At 39.8% G+C, this 16,312-nt stretch overlaps 1 protein-coding gene across 3 annotated transcripts in view; it reads left to right on the top strand.

Annotated features, from left to right (window-relative positions):
• Positions 1–16,312, top strand: part of LOC119961897 (mitogen-activated protein kinase kinase kinase 20-like) — a 171,492-nt gene that overhangs the window by 82,955 nt on the left and 72,225 nt on the right. For 2 of the 3 annotated variants that reach the window (XM_038789395.1, XM_038789396.1), the window contains exons 11-14: positions 3,109–3,244; positions 12,467–12,511; positions 15,733–15,763; positions 15,852–15,991. In XM_038789395.1, coding sequence (XP_038645323.1) covers positions 3,109–3,244; positions 12,467–12,511; positions 15,733–15,763; positions 15,852–15,991 — 352 coding nt within the window. Of the gene's footprint in view, positions 1–3,108; positions 3,245–4,410; positions 5,186–12,466; positions 12,512–15,732; positions 15,764–15,851; positions 15,992–16,312 lie in introns of those variants that run through there. The other variant, XM_038789397.1, reaches the window with a different exon arrangement.

The following is a 16,312-nucleotide window of genomic DNA, read 5'->3' as shown; positions in this document are numbered from 1 at the left end:
ATGGACCCAGCCATTCTCCAGCCATTTTCGGCACGGGAGCCAGAAGTTTTATCCTCACCGGTCTCAGCATTGGTGAGGTTTTGGCGCCAATTTTGGCGTTGTAAACGCTAAGTGCCCGCTGAAACAGAGAATCCAGCCCATGGTTCTTTAAAGAAAAGTGAGTGATAGAACATTGGTGGGGACATAGATCAAATTTGATAATGGAAATAATGAGCAATAGAGGTAGAGACTATGACAGGTATGGTAGATTAGCAAATAGCACATTTGAGAAATTGTGATGGATAAGAAAGATACTAACTTTTGCAGTTGGGTATTGGGAGAGTTTCTTTACAGTTTGAGTGATGCACAAAGTAGTACTGGCTTTAAGATAAACTATCACAGTAATCTCCATGTATGGGATAAGTTTGTAGGAGATAATTTGACACTTAGCTGTGAAAATTGTAGGCTGCTTAAGTCTGCCACATCATTCTTTTTTAAACATTAAAGAACAAATTGTAAGAAATTTGTGATATTTTGATATTAGTATCGTAGCCTGCAGGACATAATGGTTAGGTGACAAATTACAGTTACCTCATACCATGTGTGTGTTCTGAAAAGCAATTATTTAATTCCAGTGTGATCACTGGCATGCCGGCAGGATACATTTTTAATTAATTTCTTTTTTTATGATGACTTCCACCACACTAAGAAAACAGATTTGTCACCAGCAGCATATAGGAAATAGAATAGAATAGAATAGAACAGTACAGCACAGAACAGGCCCTTCGGCCCTTAATGTTGTGCCGAGCAATGATCACCCTACTTAAACCCACGTAACCCGTATACCCGTAACCCAACAATCCCCCCATTAACCTTACACTACGGGCAATTTAGCACGGCCAATCCACCTAACCCGCACATCTTTGGACTGTGGGAGGAAACCGGAGCACCCGGAGGAAACCCACACACACACGGGGAGGACGTGCAGACTCCACACAGACAGTGACCCAGCCGGGAATCGAACCTGGGACCACTGGAGCTGTGAAGCATTGATGCTAACCACCATGCTACCGTGAAGCCCTAAAATCGCTTATTGTCACGAGTAGGCTTCAAATGAAGTTACTGTGAAAAGCCCCTAGTCGCCACATTCCGGCGCCTGTTCGGGGAGGCTGTTACGGGAATCGAACCGTGCTGCTGGCCTGCTTGGTCTGCTTTCAAAGCCAGCGAATTAGCCCTGTGTTAAACAGCCCCACTTTAATTCCGCTTTAGATTCTTAGGAAATATACAATCCACTCACCTTTAAAACATGCAGACCTCTATTATCCCAATGGCTCAGTAGGTAATGCACTACCTGGTATGGTACTGAGCCATGGAGATCATAACTCCACACAGATCAAGGATTGAAGCTGGGCGATAGCTGATCTCAGCTGGCACAATTTACAGGGGTGCTACAATTAGCCACAGCAGTCAGGCCACACAGGCAGTACTTAAAATGGGCCAACTTTAATTGTGAGTGAAGGTGTTGATAAAATTTAAAATTCAAGGTATACTTCTGTCAGAAAACAGGAAATATAGCAATTAGAAATCCTCTTTCTGCTACATTAAAACAAACCGGCGATAGAAAACTGAAACTTATAAAATTTGAGTAGCTGAACAGGTTCAGTTGTTAATAGTTTCAAATTACAGTCATGGTAGGGCAAATGAAAAGACATCACCAATATTTATAGACTTTTACATCAACATGAACCAATCAGAAGCATCTGCCTGCTATGATAGATGGCAATCTATTTCTCAACATGCATGTCACACGCGTTACTCCCAAACGGTCCCAACAAGTCAAAACCAGCTGCTGTGTTCTGGCAGTGAGCAATGACGTGAGGGAACTTCAATTACAAAATTGCTGTCCTCTATAACCTTAATTTTCCACCATTATGCAAAGGCGGCACGGTTGTACATTGGTTAGCACTGTTGCTTTACAGCGGCAGGGTCCCAGGTTCGATTTCCCGTTCAGGTCACTGTCTGTGCGGAGTCTATGTGTTCTCTCCGTGTCTGCGTGGGTTTCCTCCGGGTGCTCCGGTTTCCTCCCACAAGTCCCGAAAGATGTAATTTGGACATTCTCAATTCTCCTTCAGTGTACCCGAGCAGGTGCCGGAATGTGGCGACTAGGGGTTTTTCACAGTAACTTCATTGCAGTGTTAATGTCAGCCTACTTGTGACAATAGTAAAGATTATTATTTTTCAAACATCTAAGTTGTGCTTACTCAAAGAATGCAAAAAAAGTATTAGACTGAAACACTGGGAAGTTATGTGAGTAGAGGTGGGAGAATTTACTTGTTCTGGTAGTGGGAATGGGAGTGAAGTGTGGGGTTATTGGGGAGCAGGTTGCTGGATGTGCTGTTTGACACCTTATGTAAAGAATACTTTTGTATTTGTAAAATGCACCAATAGAAAATAAGTCTGCAAAAGGGAGGCTAATAACAGGTCAGATGATACCAAAATAACGAAATTCGATGAAAAATATGGATTTTCCCGACAAAATGTCTAAAAAGAAGAGTTTTATGGGGCATATCTTTACATTTTAATGGTTCACTTCCTCTGTAAAAAGGAAATTCTGATGAATAGCAATGTATTCCTGAGTGATGTATGTTGGTTATTTTTGGCCTAGTTGACAGTGAGACCCCCCCGAGACGAAGGGGTTAGATCCCGATGCCTCAGATAGATCAGGTGAGCTGCATATTAGAGTGAGAGTAGCTACTCACACTAATATGCACATTTGCCAAATACTAATCCCGCCCACAATTGGCAGGATCCAGATCACAACGTCTCATTAGATCTCCCGAGGCGTGGCGAGCCAGGTAAATCCCGGACGTGGGACAAAATTTCTGTTCATCGCCTGTTTTAGATAATAATCCTGAGACTAAAAATAATCGTGGAACCATAAAATAATTTTTGTTTACATATTTATAATCTCTAAAATATTTAGCACATTGTGGTGAATTCAAAATGGTGTGGCACTAACCCAGTACTGGTGTGTGATTACCTAGGAAGTCAGTGAAATTTAATTAGAATTGAAGTAGGAATCCAATACAATTTGTTCTCATTAGTGAGTGCTGTGATTGTTTCCTACAGATGCGAAATAGAAGCCACTTTGGAAAGACTTAAGAAACTTGAGCGAGATCTGAGCACAAAAGAACAGGAGTTGAAGGAACGAGAAAGGCGTTTGAAAGTGTGGGAGCAAAAGTTGGTGGAACAGTCCAATGCTCCTGTAAGTGTTCATAGCTATATACTGCCATATTCTTCAGATTTTGCATAACCTAACTATGATTTTTTAATGCTATGAGTATTATTCACATTTTACTATGGTGAAAAAAAATCACCTAATACACAGCTAAAAAATAAAACTATAACTCTTCATTTGTTCTCCTGCATGTAAGATGGGTAATTTACTTTGCCGGCCAACATGGGACAACGTTTGAGGTGCTCTGCTCTTTAGGGAACATATTGACATCTGAGCTCTGGCAAGCCTTCAGCTTCACAGTGCTTTCACTTTAGTCTTCTCAAGTTTTATTCTATCTGCATCATTTCTGATGTGCAAAGTGTGAGAAAATTAATCTGTTACATCATTTGATAAAATATTTTTAGCTTTATGCAAGTTTGGACAATCTTTTTGAAAACCTTCTGGACGAAACATTAGTTTCAGCATTCGTAAACGTTCCTGGAGGGATATCCTTAACACAGGTTGTCACAAATAATGAGAATATCGTCTTGGTGTACATTGGCTCTTCAATATTTTCCAGGGAAGATCATAGTAAATGTAAGGGATACTACATTAGCTATCTTCATAACTCATGGAATTCCCTCTTAAAAACTATTATATTAGGAAATGATGAGACCAAAGGTATTACCCACATATGCAAGTGATGGAAATAAATGGCCCAAGTCTGTTTACATAGTCTGTTCTGTTATGTAATCGATAAAAGTAATGTACGTATTCATCAAAATAAAATCTAAAAGAAAACAGGCGTACTGATCAATTACAGTAAATACAAATGAACTGAGTTGTTACACAGCAGCCAAAAAGATTGCCTGGGGCACCTAAAGGGAAAACAATTACAGTAAATACAAACGTACTAAGTTGTTACAAAACAGCTAAAAAGATTGCCAGGTGCACCTAAAGAGAAAACAATGTGCTGACCCACGGGGCCAGTGGTCATGACAAATCTCCAAATAAAATTGGCTGTCTGGTAGCATTACCCATAATACGTGGCGGAGAACTTTATTGGAAGATTAAGAACTGGTGCATGTATGGGTGAGTAACCTAAAATAGGAAAACAGATCAGTTTTGTGTTTTTCCTTGATATTTTCCAATACTGATGTTTAATCATTTTTGCTCTGGTATTCATCTGTCATCTTTCTCCTCTTTTTACTTAGCCTTTCTTACCTATTACTGCAAAGTTTTCTGAAGAGTCTTTCTATGAGTCTAAGACAGAGGAGTCAAACAGTACAGAGATGTCATGTCAGATCACAGCTACCAGTAACGGGGAGGTAGATGGCATGAATGAAAGTCTGCAGAAAATGATGAGAGGTTTTGGCAATACGCTGTCAATGAACCTAGCAGGACCTGTCATGCAGTCTGGGATTCAGATAGATATGCAAGCCAAACAGAATTCTTCCAAATCCACCTGTGTCAGAAAGGGGAGAAAAATCAATATGACGATGGATTTTGGTCACTGGTCACATGATGGTGATTAGTCACATAGAGCTTTTAAACATTATTAAAGCTACAAATTGTATGAAACTAGTGAATTGTTTTTGTTTCCCACAATAATTCTATGCACTACAAATATTAATATTTTGAGGCTAGTGCCTTATTTATGCTGTGAGCTTACAGTAATTTTCTCAGCAGAATTTGTATGCATGGCAAAAAATTGAAGCGTTGTTACTTTGTTAGAATATCAATCTAAATGCTGAAGTGTTGCAACCATTTATGAAAAGAAATGTTCTAACATTTAAAAATTCAGAAGTTGGAAGATAATTGCAAATATTTCATCACTGACTTTTCATTACTAAATTTTTTTATAAGACCTGAAACCTATTTATACAACATTTGAGAGTATTAAGGGCTGCTTTGATGTGGACTTCTTTTCTGTGTTGTGTGTTATCTATTTTCTATTTCCTTTTTCAATAAACTTAATTTAGTAGCTTATTTACAGTTGTCTTGGTTCTCTTTCCTTCTGGGTAATAGTTTTGAAACAAATATGGTGCCTGCCTACCTTCCCATACTGTTTATACTATTTTATACTACTATACTCTTTCATGCTCAGCTATTAAATCTATTGCTTTTATTCTACCCTATTTCACAGTGGATGCCTAGTTACAGATACTGCTCCAAAAGGAGTTTGGTCACCTTCCTAGCTCAGTTGGTGGGACATAGCTGTGCATTTTGCCACTGCTGGGTAAATCAGTATCATGGGCTCCAAATGGTTAATAGGCCAGCGTTTCCGCCATTTTTGAGGCCTGTCCTCTGCACAAAAATGTACAGCAAACATCCTAACAGCTCTGTTACAGAGGTCTTGGAGATTCTTTTACTTTTAATTTTGTGCCTGACCATTAATTGAGCAGAAGTTTTTGCTGGTATATTCATTTGGGACATTGTTGTTTGCCTACATATTCCTGGCAATTAAATGCCAAATGCTCAGCAATCTCATTACTGTTGTTTTAATCACCATGTTTTAATGTATGTTTGCTGAAAGCTGCTTTCCTGGTCAAGTACTGGGATTTAAACAAAGCTTACCACTTATTTACAGCAAGTAACCAAGAAATTACTATTGCTGTCAATCAGAGGCACAAAGTAGATACGCAGGAATTCTAAAATCTTATTTCAAAAGGGAACAAGCCCCAAATAGTTGTAATATAATTCACTGCATTCACTATTTGACTTACCTTGGTTTCTCTGGAGTTACTTATTCCTGCAGTCAAGGGCACTCTATAATTGTTAATATTGACCCTAGAGTGAGTGGAAATATCATTGAAGCCAAGCTTTACACTGCAACTAAAAATCCTGTGTTACCATACTACTTGTGATTTTAAGAGAAAGTTGAACCAGGATGACCTTGGAGCCTTAACTAAGCAATTAGAGCGTTTCGGCCATCAAATAAGAAGTCACAAAGTATCATGGGGGAATAGAAATGAGTAATGCGAACACTGGCTTCTCTACTTTGTCATTCATAGATCATTCATTGATTTCTGCACGTGTGGTCAATCAAAACCATCATTAAAATCAGATTTAATCTTTTGATATCTTAAATTTACTTTTTAGGTTATTAGATAAGATCTTCCATTTAAATTAACTGAAGGGAAAGGGGGTTGGTTTCATTTCCAGGCATGCAGTGCGACCTAACCTGCCCACCTGTTATTTGCTGCTCCCAGGTGATTCACTAACACTGGGTAAAAATCTCTCTCCTATTATGGCTTCTGACAAATTCAAAACTATAGCAATGTGTTGAGATGTGTTCATTATTGTGGTCCAATAGAAATCCAGTGAACTGGAAATTAGAGTGTCTATAACAAATATATATAGATCTGAATTGTCTGATTCATAGAACTCTAATGCAATTGTTTTATTAATTAAGTTCCAGATAATTTAGCAAACTAATGACTAGTGGGCAAGTCTGACTTCATTTTGGGGAAATTTGAAAAAACAAGTCTTGCATCCAGTTTCGCTACAGATTATTTACAGAATAACACACATTACCTTCTTCCAGCAGTTAACCATTCTGGTAATAGAATTGTTACAAAGTTTCTCCTCATGAAAGAATATTGAATTGACCCCTCTTTCTGTTCCAATCAGTATTAAAGGAAATCCTCAAGTAACCAAGAAAATATATTTTTCGCTGATCAGTTCTAATTGGTCTCGTCTCTGTTGGTCATCAAATTCTTGCATTAGAAATAATGGTAGCTTGGACCAAACATTGCAACAAAAAAAATCAACAGCAAATCACTTTACATAGTGCCATTAATGTGTTAAAGCACCCTCCAACATTTCTATCTGAAATTGAGATAATATTGACGGACTATTTTCAGCTCAAACGTTCTTGCTGCATTACTTTGTGTTTGATGAACACAAAATGTGAAAGAGCACGCTGATTTTGTTACCTCAGTATTAATAAAATGATGTAATCTGGACCCATGCATGTGGTCAGTATGAAATGCTCAGTAGATGTGACTGCCACCTACTGGATTTAACATGTCTATCGCAAGTTTTGGAAAAAGTCAACTTCTCCATTTTTCAATTCAAATTCATGATAGCTCTCTAGTAGCAAAGACCAGTACCTAATGTAACACTAACCTATTCATAGCAGTAGACCCCAAATTCATCTGCTAGCCTTTGCTGAATTTTGTTTTACCAGTTAGCAGTCCAATTGGTCGCAGTGCCCTTTGGTAAAAGAAAGGGAAGATCAACAAGGGTTCCTGCTCCTAACTGCTAACCAGCGACAAAACAAAAAGAACTTGTATCTCTGCAGCACCTTTAATGTAATACACCATCTCTCGGCACTTCACAGAAGAGCAACCAAGCAACAATTGGAATGAAGAGGGAGATCATCTAAAGTATGGTCAACGGGGTAGTTTTTAAGGAGGGTCTTAAAGAGTGAGAACCGAGGAGAGAGGAGTGTTAGAGGTTAATACATACATGGCTACAGGCATGACCATCAGTGGTTGGAATTGCACAAGAGGCCAGAGCTGGAGGTACACAGAATCATTGAAGGTTGTAAAGCTGGAGGAGGTGACAGAAGTGGGGAGCCCTGGACTGACTGGGTTCACACATGAAAATAATCACTTATGCGAAGAACTGCACAAACATTTGGATTTTGTAAGATAGATTAAGGTAAAGCAAATATCCATTGCCAATTCTTGGAAAAATGTTACACCTTATACGCAATATTGATATTGTTTATACCAAGTATTTCTAATCTTTTAATGTTAGAACCATAGAACCACTACATTGCAGAAGGAGGCCATTTAGCCCATCGAATCGGCACCGACCCTCTGAAAGAACACCCTGCCTAGGCCCACTCCCCCACCCTATTCCCATAACACCATGTAACCTGCAAATCTTTGAAGACTAAGGGGCAATTTAGCATGGGTAATCCATCAAACCTGCACATCTTTGGACTGGGAGGAAATTAGAGGAAACCCACACAGACACGGAGAAAGTATAAGCACCATATAGTCACCCAAGGCCAGAATTGAACCCAGGTCCCTGGTGCCGTGATGCAGTAGGGCTAACCACTGTGCCACCGTGCTGCCCTTTTTAATTTCCCAAGAATACAAACCATTCCATTCTCTCTGTATGTTTGAGTAGATTTTAGTTTATATCTGTAACTTTCAGCATGCCCAGATATGTTATAAAATAAATAATATACTTGACACAAGCTTGATGAATTAACAAATGATAGGTTGAAGAGAAAATGCTACATGTGCTTGCATATCTGATGTTTAGATATTTTACATGAGAATAAAATGTAATTCTCCATGATGAGATGAAAGATAGCTTACCATTTGAAGCATTGTGACTGAAGCAGTTTTGTCTTTTATTGAAATCATTCACCATGTCATAATAGTTCAAGACGTCTGTACTTTGTGGCATTCATGAGTACAATGTGACCATGACACATTCCCCTTGCCTTTGTTTGTGAATCTCACTCCATTCCCCCGCCTCCATCACCTACTTGGTGAGTGGGACATCAACTCCTAAAAAATATATTCTGCAAGTCCCATTTTTAAAAATACAGCAAAATCGCACTGCCTTCCTTTGCATTCAAAAAACCCAGCAAGGAAAAAATTATTAGCTCAAATACTTGGTTCAACAAGGCACGGTCATGTTTTTTTTCCTGCCTTTCCCTGCCCTGCTTTCAGCATGAAAACTGAAAACACCAATTGCAGATTTCTCATCCCATCATTTCAGTACAAAATAATTCGCACCAAAACACCCAAGATATTTGCACAGGAGGAACTAAGTTTGTACAATCCTGCTTGGTGAGAAGGTGAGTGGACACTAGCACAAAGGGAGGTCGGCCTTTGTAAGTCACCTCAAAGTTTTGCCAATCATGAGTTAGGAGGCCAATCTCAATTGTGTATTCAGATGGGTATTCTTCCTAGTTCTCCCATGGTCAATGTAATCATTGATTAATTGAGGATAAGTTAAATTACCAAAGTGTCATATCGATTATGTTTATCAAATGTCTGTTATTGATACTTTCCTTGAATATGGTAATGATTTACTTTAAAGGTTTTGTGCATTAAAACCAATGTGCTTTCAAATACTAATAAAATAGTTAATTGATGAATCTAGTTCAAGCAAGTTCTAAATATTAGTATTAGATTCACAAAATATGACATTTTCTGCATGACCTTTTCCAACGTCCTAATCAATTTAAAAACTAATTCTCTCTTGTGGAGAAATATTGTACCAGAAGTGGCTAAATGACTTATTTAATTGTAGTGCCAGCACTTTTTTGTAACACAATTATCTGCATTTGGTGTAAGAGATTACAAGTACAGTGTCTCAAATCTGGCTATCCGAGAACCAGACTTGTCCAAAAACTGCACATTTTTAATAAGCCGCTATGCATCAATTTTAATCAATATTAAATTAGTAACTTACCAGGACAATTTGGCTAGGTGCTGTATTGGTGCGGTGGGGTGCTGGAATAGTTTAGCGGCTTTATGCACCAGTCTTTTCCTGTGCTCCAAGCAATCCTTGACCCCACACGACCTGACTTGACCTAAGCAGTCCGACCTGGCCCGATCTGTCGAACCCGCATATAACTGCCCAACTCGAAGTATCCTCTGGACAAGTTATAGTACAGTTTCTTACATAGTGTTCCCTCAGTTTTATTGGTCAAAGATACCATGGGGGAGAGAGAGAAAATAAGTGTTTTGCGCCCGCACTATGGGCCTTCCGAAGAGCAGTCCAAAGTGATTTTCTTTTTTTAAAAATAATTTTTATTCAAATTTTTCAACAACAAATTTTCTCCCAACAATAAAATAAACAAGGCATAGAAAAAACAGAAAGAAAAGCCCCTCCCCCCCCCCCAATACAAAGCAATAAATTAATATACAAAGCAATAAATTAATACAAAGTGATTTTCTAATTGATAATGAAGGTGAACAAGTGTTCTCAGGTTGACTATTAGCCGGTGAGATCCACGCCGTGTTTGAAATTCTTTGAAGTAGCTGATGGGTCGTGTTTCCGCACAGACAGGAAGCTGTAGGTTTCTAATAGCTTCACTGGCACATGCATACTTTGAATCCAGCACAGCCTGTGGATTAGCCTTACTTACCTTGTTATTTAATTTTTCAAAAAACTTTATTTCTTCGCTATTGTGTATATTTTAAATAAAAAATAAACTTCTTCACTTAATCTCATGTACTTACTTATTTTCTGGCAAAGATCTGAAAACTGGCAAGATCTGAAGCCCAGCATGGACTCGGTCCCCAGGTTGCCAGTTTTGAGACACTGCACCTGTACTAGTATTTTTCATTAAAATTTGAAATTATTTTGTCATATCTTCCTTAATTTAAACAGCATCTATAGTTAAACACTTAAATATACCGGGAAGCACAATCAATCGCAAATAAATACCATGGGATTAACATTTTAAAATTGTGAATACATGAAGACAATCGTTGAATAATATGTATTAACTAGTAATAAAATGTGGTGCTAGGCAATGCTACTAAATGTATTTTTGAACTGCTAGTGTTACTGTAAAAGATAGATCCTTACTCCAGGTGTTTTATTGAAGTTATCTAATCAAAAAATCTAAGTGCATATTTTAAGTGAAACCTATTATTCAGCTGTTAACAGAAATTTGAATACCTAGCCATCATTTCTAAGTAATGTGATCAGGCTGCATACAGGAAAAATTAAAATCCAGTTAGCATTTTATTTCTATTCATAAATAATTGTGGAACGTTGCTATTTGGAAAATATTGTTAAAGTGTAACTCTCTGAGGTGTCATGGTAACTCTTCTAAATGTAGCATTAGATCGGTATCTGAGATCCATGTTGGAATTTCAGAACTGACTGATAGTCACATCAAACTGCCTAATGTGTGTAGTTGCCCAGTCCTCAGCTCATCTCTGATGACTGTCTCTCTGTGTCAGTCTACTCAACATGATCTACAATGCATTTCTTGTATTGGTGGTGAATAAAGAACAAAGAAAAGTACAGCACAGGACCAGACCCTTAGGCCCTCCAAGCCTGTGCCGATCATGTTGCCCTAACTTTAAAAAAAACTTCTGTCCATACTCAGTCCATATTCCTCTATTTCCTCCCTATTCATGTACCCATCCAGATGCCTCTTAAATGTTGCTAATGTGCCTGCTTCCACCACATCCTCCGGCAGCGCGTTCCAGACACCCACCACTCTCTGCGTTGAAAACTTACCCGCACATCTCTCTTAAACTTTCCCCCTCTCACCTTGAACCTATGCCCCTTTGTAATTGACACTTCCACTCTTGGAAAAAGCCTCTGACTATCCATCCTGTCTATGTCTCTCATAATTTTGTAGCCCTCTATCAGGTCTCCCCTCAGCCTCCGTCTTTCCAGTGAAAACAATCCTAGTTATTCAACCTCTCCTCAAAGCCAACATCCTCAAAACCAGGCAACATCCTGGTGAACCTTCTTTGCACTCTCTCCAAAGCTTCCACGTCCTTCTGATCATGTGACCAGAACTGCACACAATATCCAAATGCGGCCTAACCACAGTTTAATATAGCTGCAACATGATTTCCCAACTCTTGTACTCAATGCCCCGGCTGATGAAGCCATAAGAAGCAATGTTGAAAATATCCATGCGGAATTTCAAACCTGAACAGTACCATCCAGTTAAAAGAGGAAGGTATGGAATGGAGAGAGCTAAAAAAAAAAGGAGAGACTTCAAAGATGATAAAAAGCAGAAGTGCTCTTCATTAGGATGCTTTACAAAATAGTTACCAACTGCATTAGTGAAATAAACATCTATTCCATGAAATTCCATCTCAATGACTCAATTAAAATTCCAAACTGCTATCATGATGTTACTCGATGTATGTAGGAAACGCAATATACCTCTCAATATATTGCTGGAAGCGGAATAACATTCCAACAAGACAAACAAGGTGATGGGGAAGGTACATGAAGATATGACAGAAAGTTTTGATTTGTTTCAGATCTCAGCACAAAATCTATTAAGTGCTGACGTAGAATTTTTTTGAACAAGCTTATAATGGCAGGTAATAATCAGAGAGCACATTTAAAATATTATTTATGGGACACTAGATCTTTAACAAAGATATTAGATGGATAGTCTTTAACATTCTATAGAGTGCCATTTAAAAATCATGTCGCTGATTTTGTTTAGTCCTCATTTGTAGCCACTTTATCTATTCCGGTGTGATCACATTGTAATATTTATACATTACTTTTGTTGCCATCATACAGTTGCTGCCATCATTAGATATATATTCTTGGACAGAAGAGGATGTGGTAAGTATATGATTCTCTCTTTGAAATTAAAGCTTGGACATAATATAACAGCTAAATTGGACAATAATAAACAAACTATGATTAATTAGGAATATAATTTATCACAAGGGGATAAAGGCCTGGATTTTCATCCGCAAGTTGGGTGTGCTGAGACAGAATTCCTGGCTCCACCAATCTGGTCCGGGGGTGGGGAAGAGGGGGTGGGCTGCAGACGATATTAGAGGCCAGGGCAAGTGACCCCAAAAGTAGTGAGAAGGGTACCTGGTGGGGAGACTACTGGGCAGAAAGCCTGCCTTGGGAACCAGCATTGTGTCTAAATCATTTTGTAAAAAGAAAAAAATTGAAATATCCCTCACCAACCCCCCCCCCCCCATTTTTCCTATCCAATCAATGTCCTGTACCAACCCCATAGCCCTTCATAAATCCATGTCAACCCATAACCCTGTACCTATGCCAGCTGGCCCCAACACCCTCCATGCCAACCCCCGATCTCTTTTCGGCTCCCCCATGGCCCCATAACCCTCCATGCTTCCCTACGCCTTTGTACCCACCTCCTTTAAAGACTGCATGCCAATTTTGTACCAACCCATGCCTCACCAATCATCCTTTGCCCTTTCACCTACCATTTTAACACACCCAGTATTCACCATAGGCAGACCTCAGGGCCCAACTAGAGATGGGATCAAATAAAATTCTTTAAGTTTAATTGTCAGGCTTCATCGTATTGAAAAAAAGCACCAATTTATCAAAACTCATTTGTTACATTTACATTTCTTAAATGACATAAAATCTTATAACATCAAACATTTAATTCAAGTGAATAATCCCTTCTAACTTGAAGCATTGGAATTCATTGTCTCACTTCAAAGAGTTTATAGCCACTTGTAACTGTCAATCAAAGTGTTAAATGATATGTCACCTACTGTGATGATTGTGAAATCAGCCATGCATCAGTAATCCAGTAGTGAAAGCCCTTAGGTCAACAGACAGGGTGAATTAGCAAGCAATGGTTTTTTTCAAAACATTCCGGACATTTTGTTTTCAAAGGGCAGAACTTTTAAATGCCTTGGCAGTTCCCTTTGACAAGTATTTTTGACAGTCCCTCGTGACATTTTTGACAGATCTTCTTGACACTAGACAGGTCCTCTTGACAGTTGCTTTTGACACTTTTTTTCTTATTATTTTTTATAAATTTAGAATATCCAATTATTATTTTTGCAATTAAGGGGCAATTTAGCATGTCCAATCCACTTACCCTGCACATTTTTGGGTTGTGGGGGTGAAACCCACACAAACACGGGGAGAATGTGCAAACTCCACACAGACAGTGACCCAAGGCCAGGATTCAAAACCTGGTCCTCAGCACAGCAGTCCCAGTGCTAACCATTGCGCCACCGCCCTTCACTGACACTTTTGACTGTTGATTTTGACAAGTCTGTTGACATTTCCAATGGGATAGACGGTTAATGAGTTTATGCATTCTTTACACACTTTCATCCCTACTTTTAACCATTCTAAAGGACACTAGACCTTCCTTAAAGGTGCCCGAGGCTCAGATCCAAAAGTATCTCTTACCCTGGATATCCATATTAGGAAAGAGTTAATGTTCCCTTGTATTTAAGTTGCAATTGGGTTTTAATGGTTTAATAAACTGTACCAAATATAAAGGGGACACAGGTGGCACTGTGGTGTTGTTGGAGAAGTGATTGCTGAACACAATAAACTTGCAGTCAAAGAAGTCAAGTTTTATAGTTTTTATTATAGAGTTACCATCAGAGCTTAGCAATGCAAAGGAATGCACAAAGTTTAGAGCTGGTCCTATTAAGTCTGCACTGCACACTTTGGGCTTCACACTCCTGGGCTGCCAAAATCTGACTTCAGTAAAGGCAGCTGATGATTTAAATGACCAGCTGCCTCCCGTGAACTACGCATGTATGAAACGCAACCTGCCCCGTAAAAATGGTAAATGCTGATTTTGATACTATTTTTGGGGACATCCACTATTTTTGCTACAATGACTACGCTCTCCATTGTGGTGAAAATCCAGACCAACGTATTATTTTTGGCACGACATACATATAAAAAAACATTTGAGCAAGGTGCTGCAGGGTTGCTGCAGCTTATGGCAGTGTAGCAGGACACCTTGGAAAGAGGAGAGAATTGGTTAATGAATCACAATATTTGTCATTTAGACATGATTAATAATAATTCAATGCACAAATGTAGACTGACATTTGTAAAATGCAATGGTTACATTTGATTTACTTTTTAGTATTTTTTTGGACACAGCTGTACACAAAGGATTACATTTACTCTGTACCAGTAATGGTGTGAATTAACATTTATAGACTATGGGCGGGATTCTCCGACCCCCCCCCCCCCACTGAGCTGGAAAACGCTGGGGGACAGCGTGAATCCCGCACCACCGCCCCGACACCGCCAGCCGGATTCTCTGGCACTGGTTTTTTGGCGGGGAGGGAATCGCGTTGCGCGGTCGGGGGCCGACTGGCAGTGGCCCCCTGCGATCCTCCGCTCCGCGATGGGCCAAGTGACCACCTGTTTTCGGCCAGTCCTGCCGGCGTAAATCAAACAAGGTCCTTACCAGCGGGACCTAGCTCTGTGGGCGGCCTGCGGAGTCCTCGGGGGGGGTGGGGGTGGGATCTGGCCCCAGGGGTGCCCCCACGGGGCCACTGATCCAAGAGCGGGCCTGTGCCGTGGGGGCATTCTATCCGCACCGGCTGCTGTAAACGCCCGCCATGGCCGGCGCAGAGAGGAACCCCCCCTGCGCATGCACTGGGATTGCGCCTGCACACGCGCCAACATGCACCAGCCAGCGGAAACCTTTCGGCGCCAGTTGGCATCGCGCCAAGCCCTTCGGTGCCACCTGGCATGGCGCCAACCCCATCGCCGCCGGCCTAGCCCCTGAAGGTGCGGGCGATTCCGCAACTTCCGGGCGGCCCAACACCGGAGTGGTTCGCGCCACTCCTCGGCGCCGGTACTGCCCGTCCAGCCGGTTAGGGCAGAATCCTGGCCATGATTCTCAACCTTACAATGAATATTTTTCCATTGCTAATCTTTTTCCTTGACACCAGCAATTGAAGATGCATTTATTTATGATCACCAGACTTTTTGAAGATATAGGCTAGAAGTGTACAACACTTGAAATTATGTTTTGTTCTGTCCTATATTCTAATCCTGTTCCTTATTTTTATTTTGTGCAGTATTTTTGGATACAACAACTATTAGATAAAGGTAATAAAGGTTTCTGTCTCTTTGCATTACTTATTGGAGCTCCAATTCCCGTTTGCTGATGTATGTTTTTGTAATTTTTTGATCCTAGATGACACATGTTGCGGCATGATAGGTTATGCTGAATTATTTAAAAATCATCACATCACCGGGCGAAGGTTACTTTTGCTAGCAGAACAAGATATGAAAGACATGGGAATACAATCCAAAGGACATATCATTCATTTAAAGGTATGAAAATAAGAAAGGCCAGACGTTATATGTTAAGTACAGCAAACCAAAAACTGTCAAGGTGACAGTTCAAAATCTTGAACTGCAGACATTTAAAGTTGGGGAAGCTTTTCGCTCACCAAGGTTAGGGGCGCTGAGAAAGGGAAGGCATTGCCCCTTTGATATTAAACATCAAGTTCAGTATTTTCCATTTTTATTTTACACCTCTTTGGCGACCAAGAAAGCACAACAGCATGTATTCTTCCTCAGGAAACTAAGGAAATTTGGCATGTCCACATTGACTCTTACCAATTTTTACAGATGCACCATAGAAAGCATCCT

This window comes from Scyliorhinus canicula, chromosome 2, assembly GCF_902713615.1.
Source record: "Scyliorhinus canicula chromosome 2, sScyCan1.1, whole genome shotgun sequence".
In the NCBI taxonomy this organism is placed as follows: Eukaryota; Metazoa; Chordata; class Chondrichthyes; order Carcharhiniformes; family Scyliorhinidae; genus Scyliorhinus; species Scyliorhinus canicula.
Note: the sequence above shows the minus strand (reverse complement) of the source record. Positions and strands in the feature narration are given on the sequence as shown.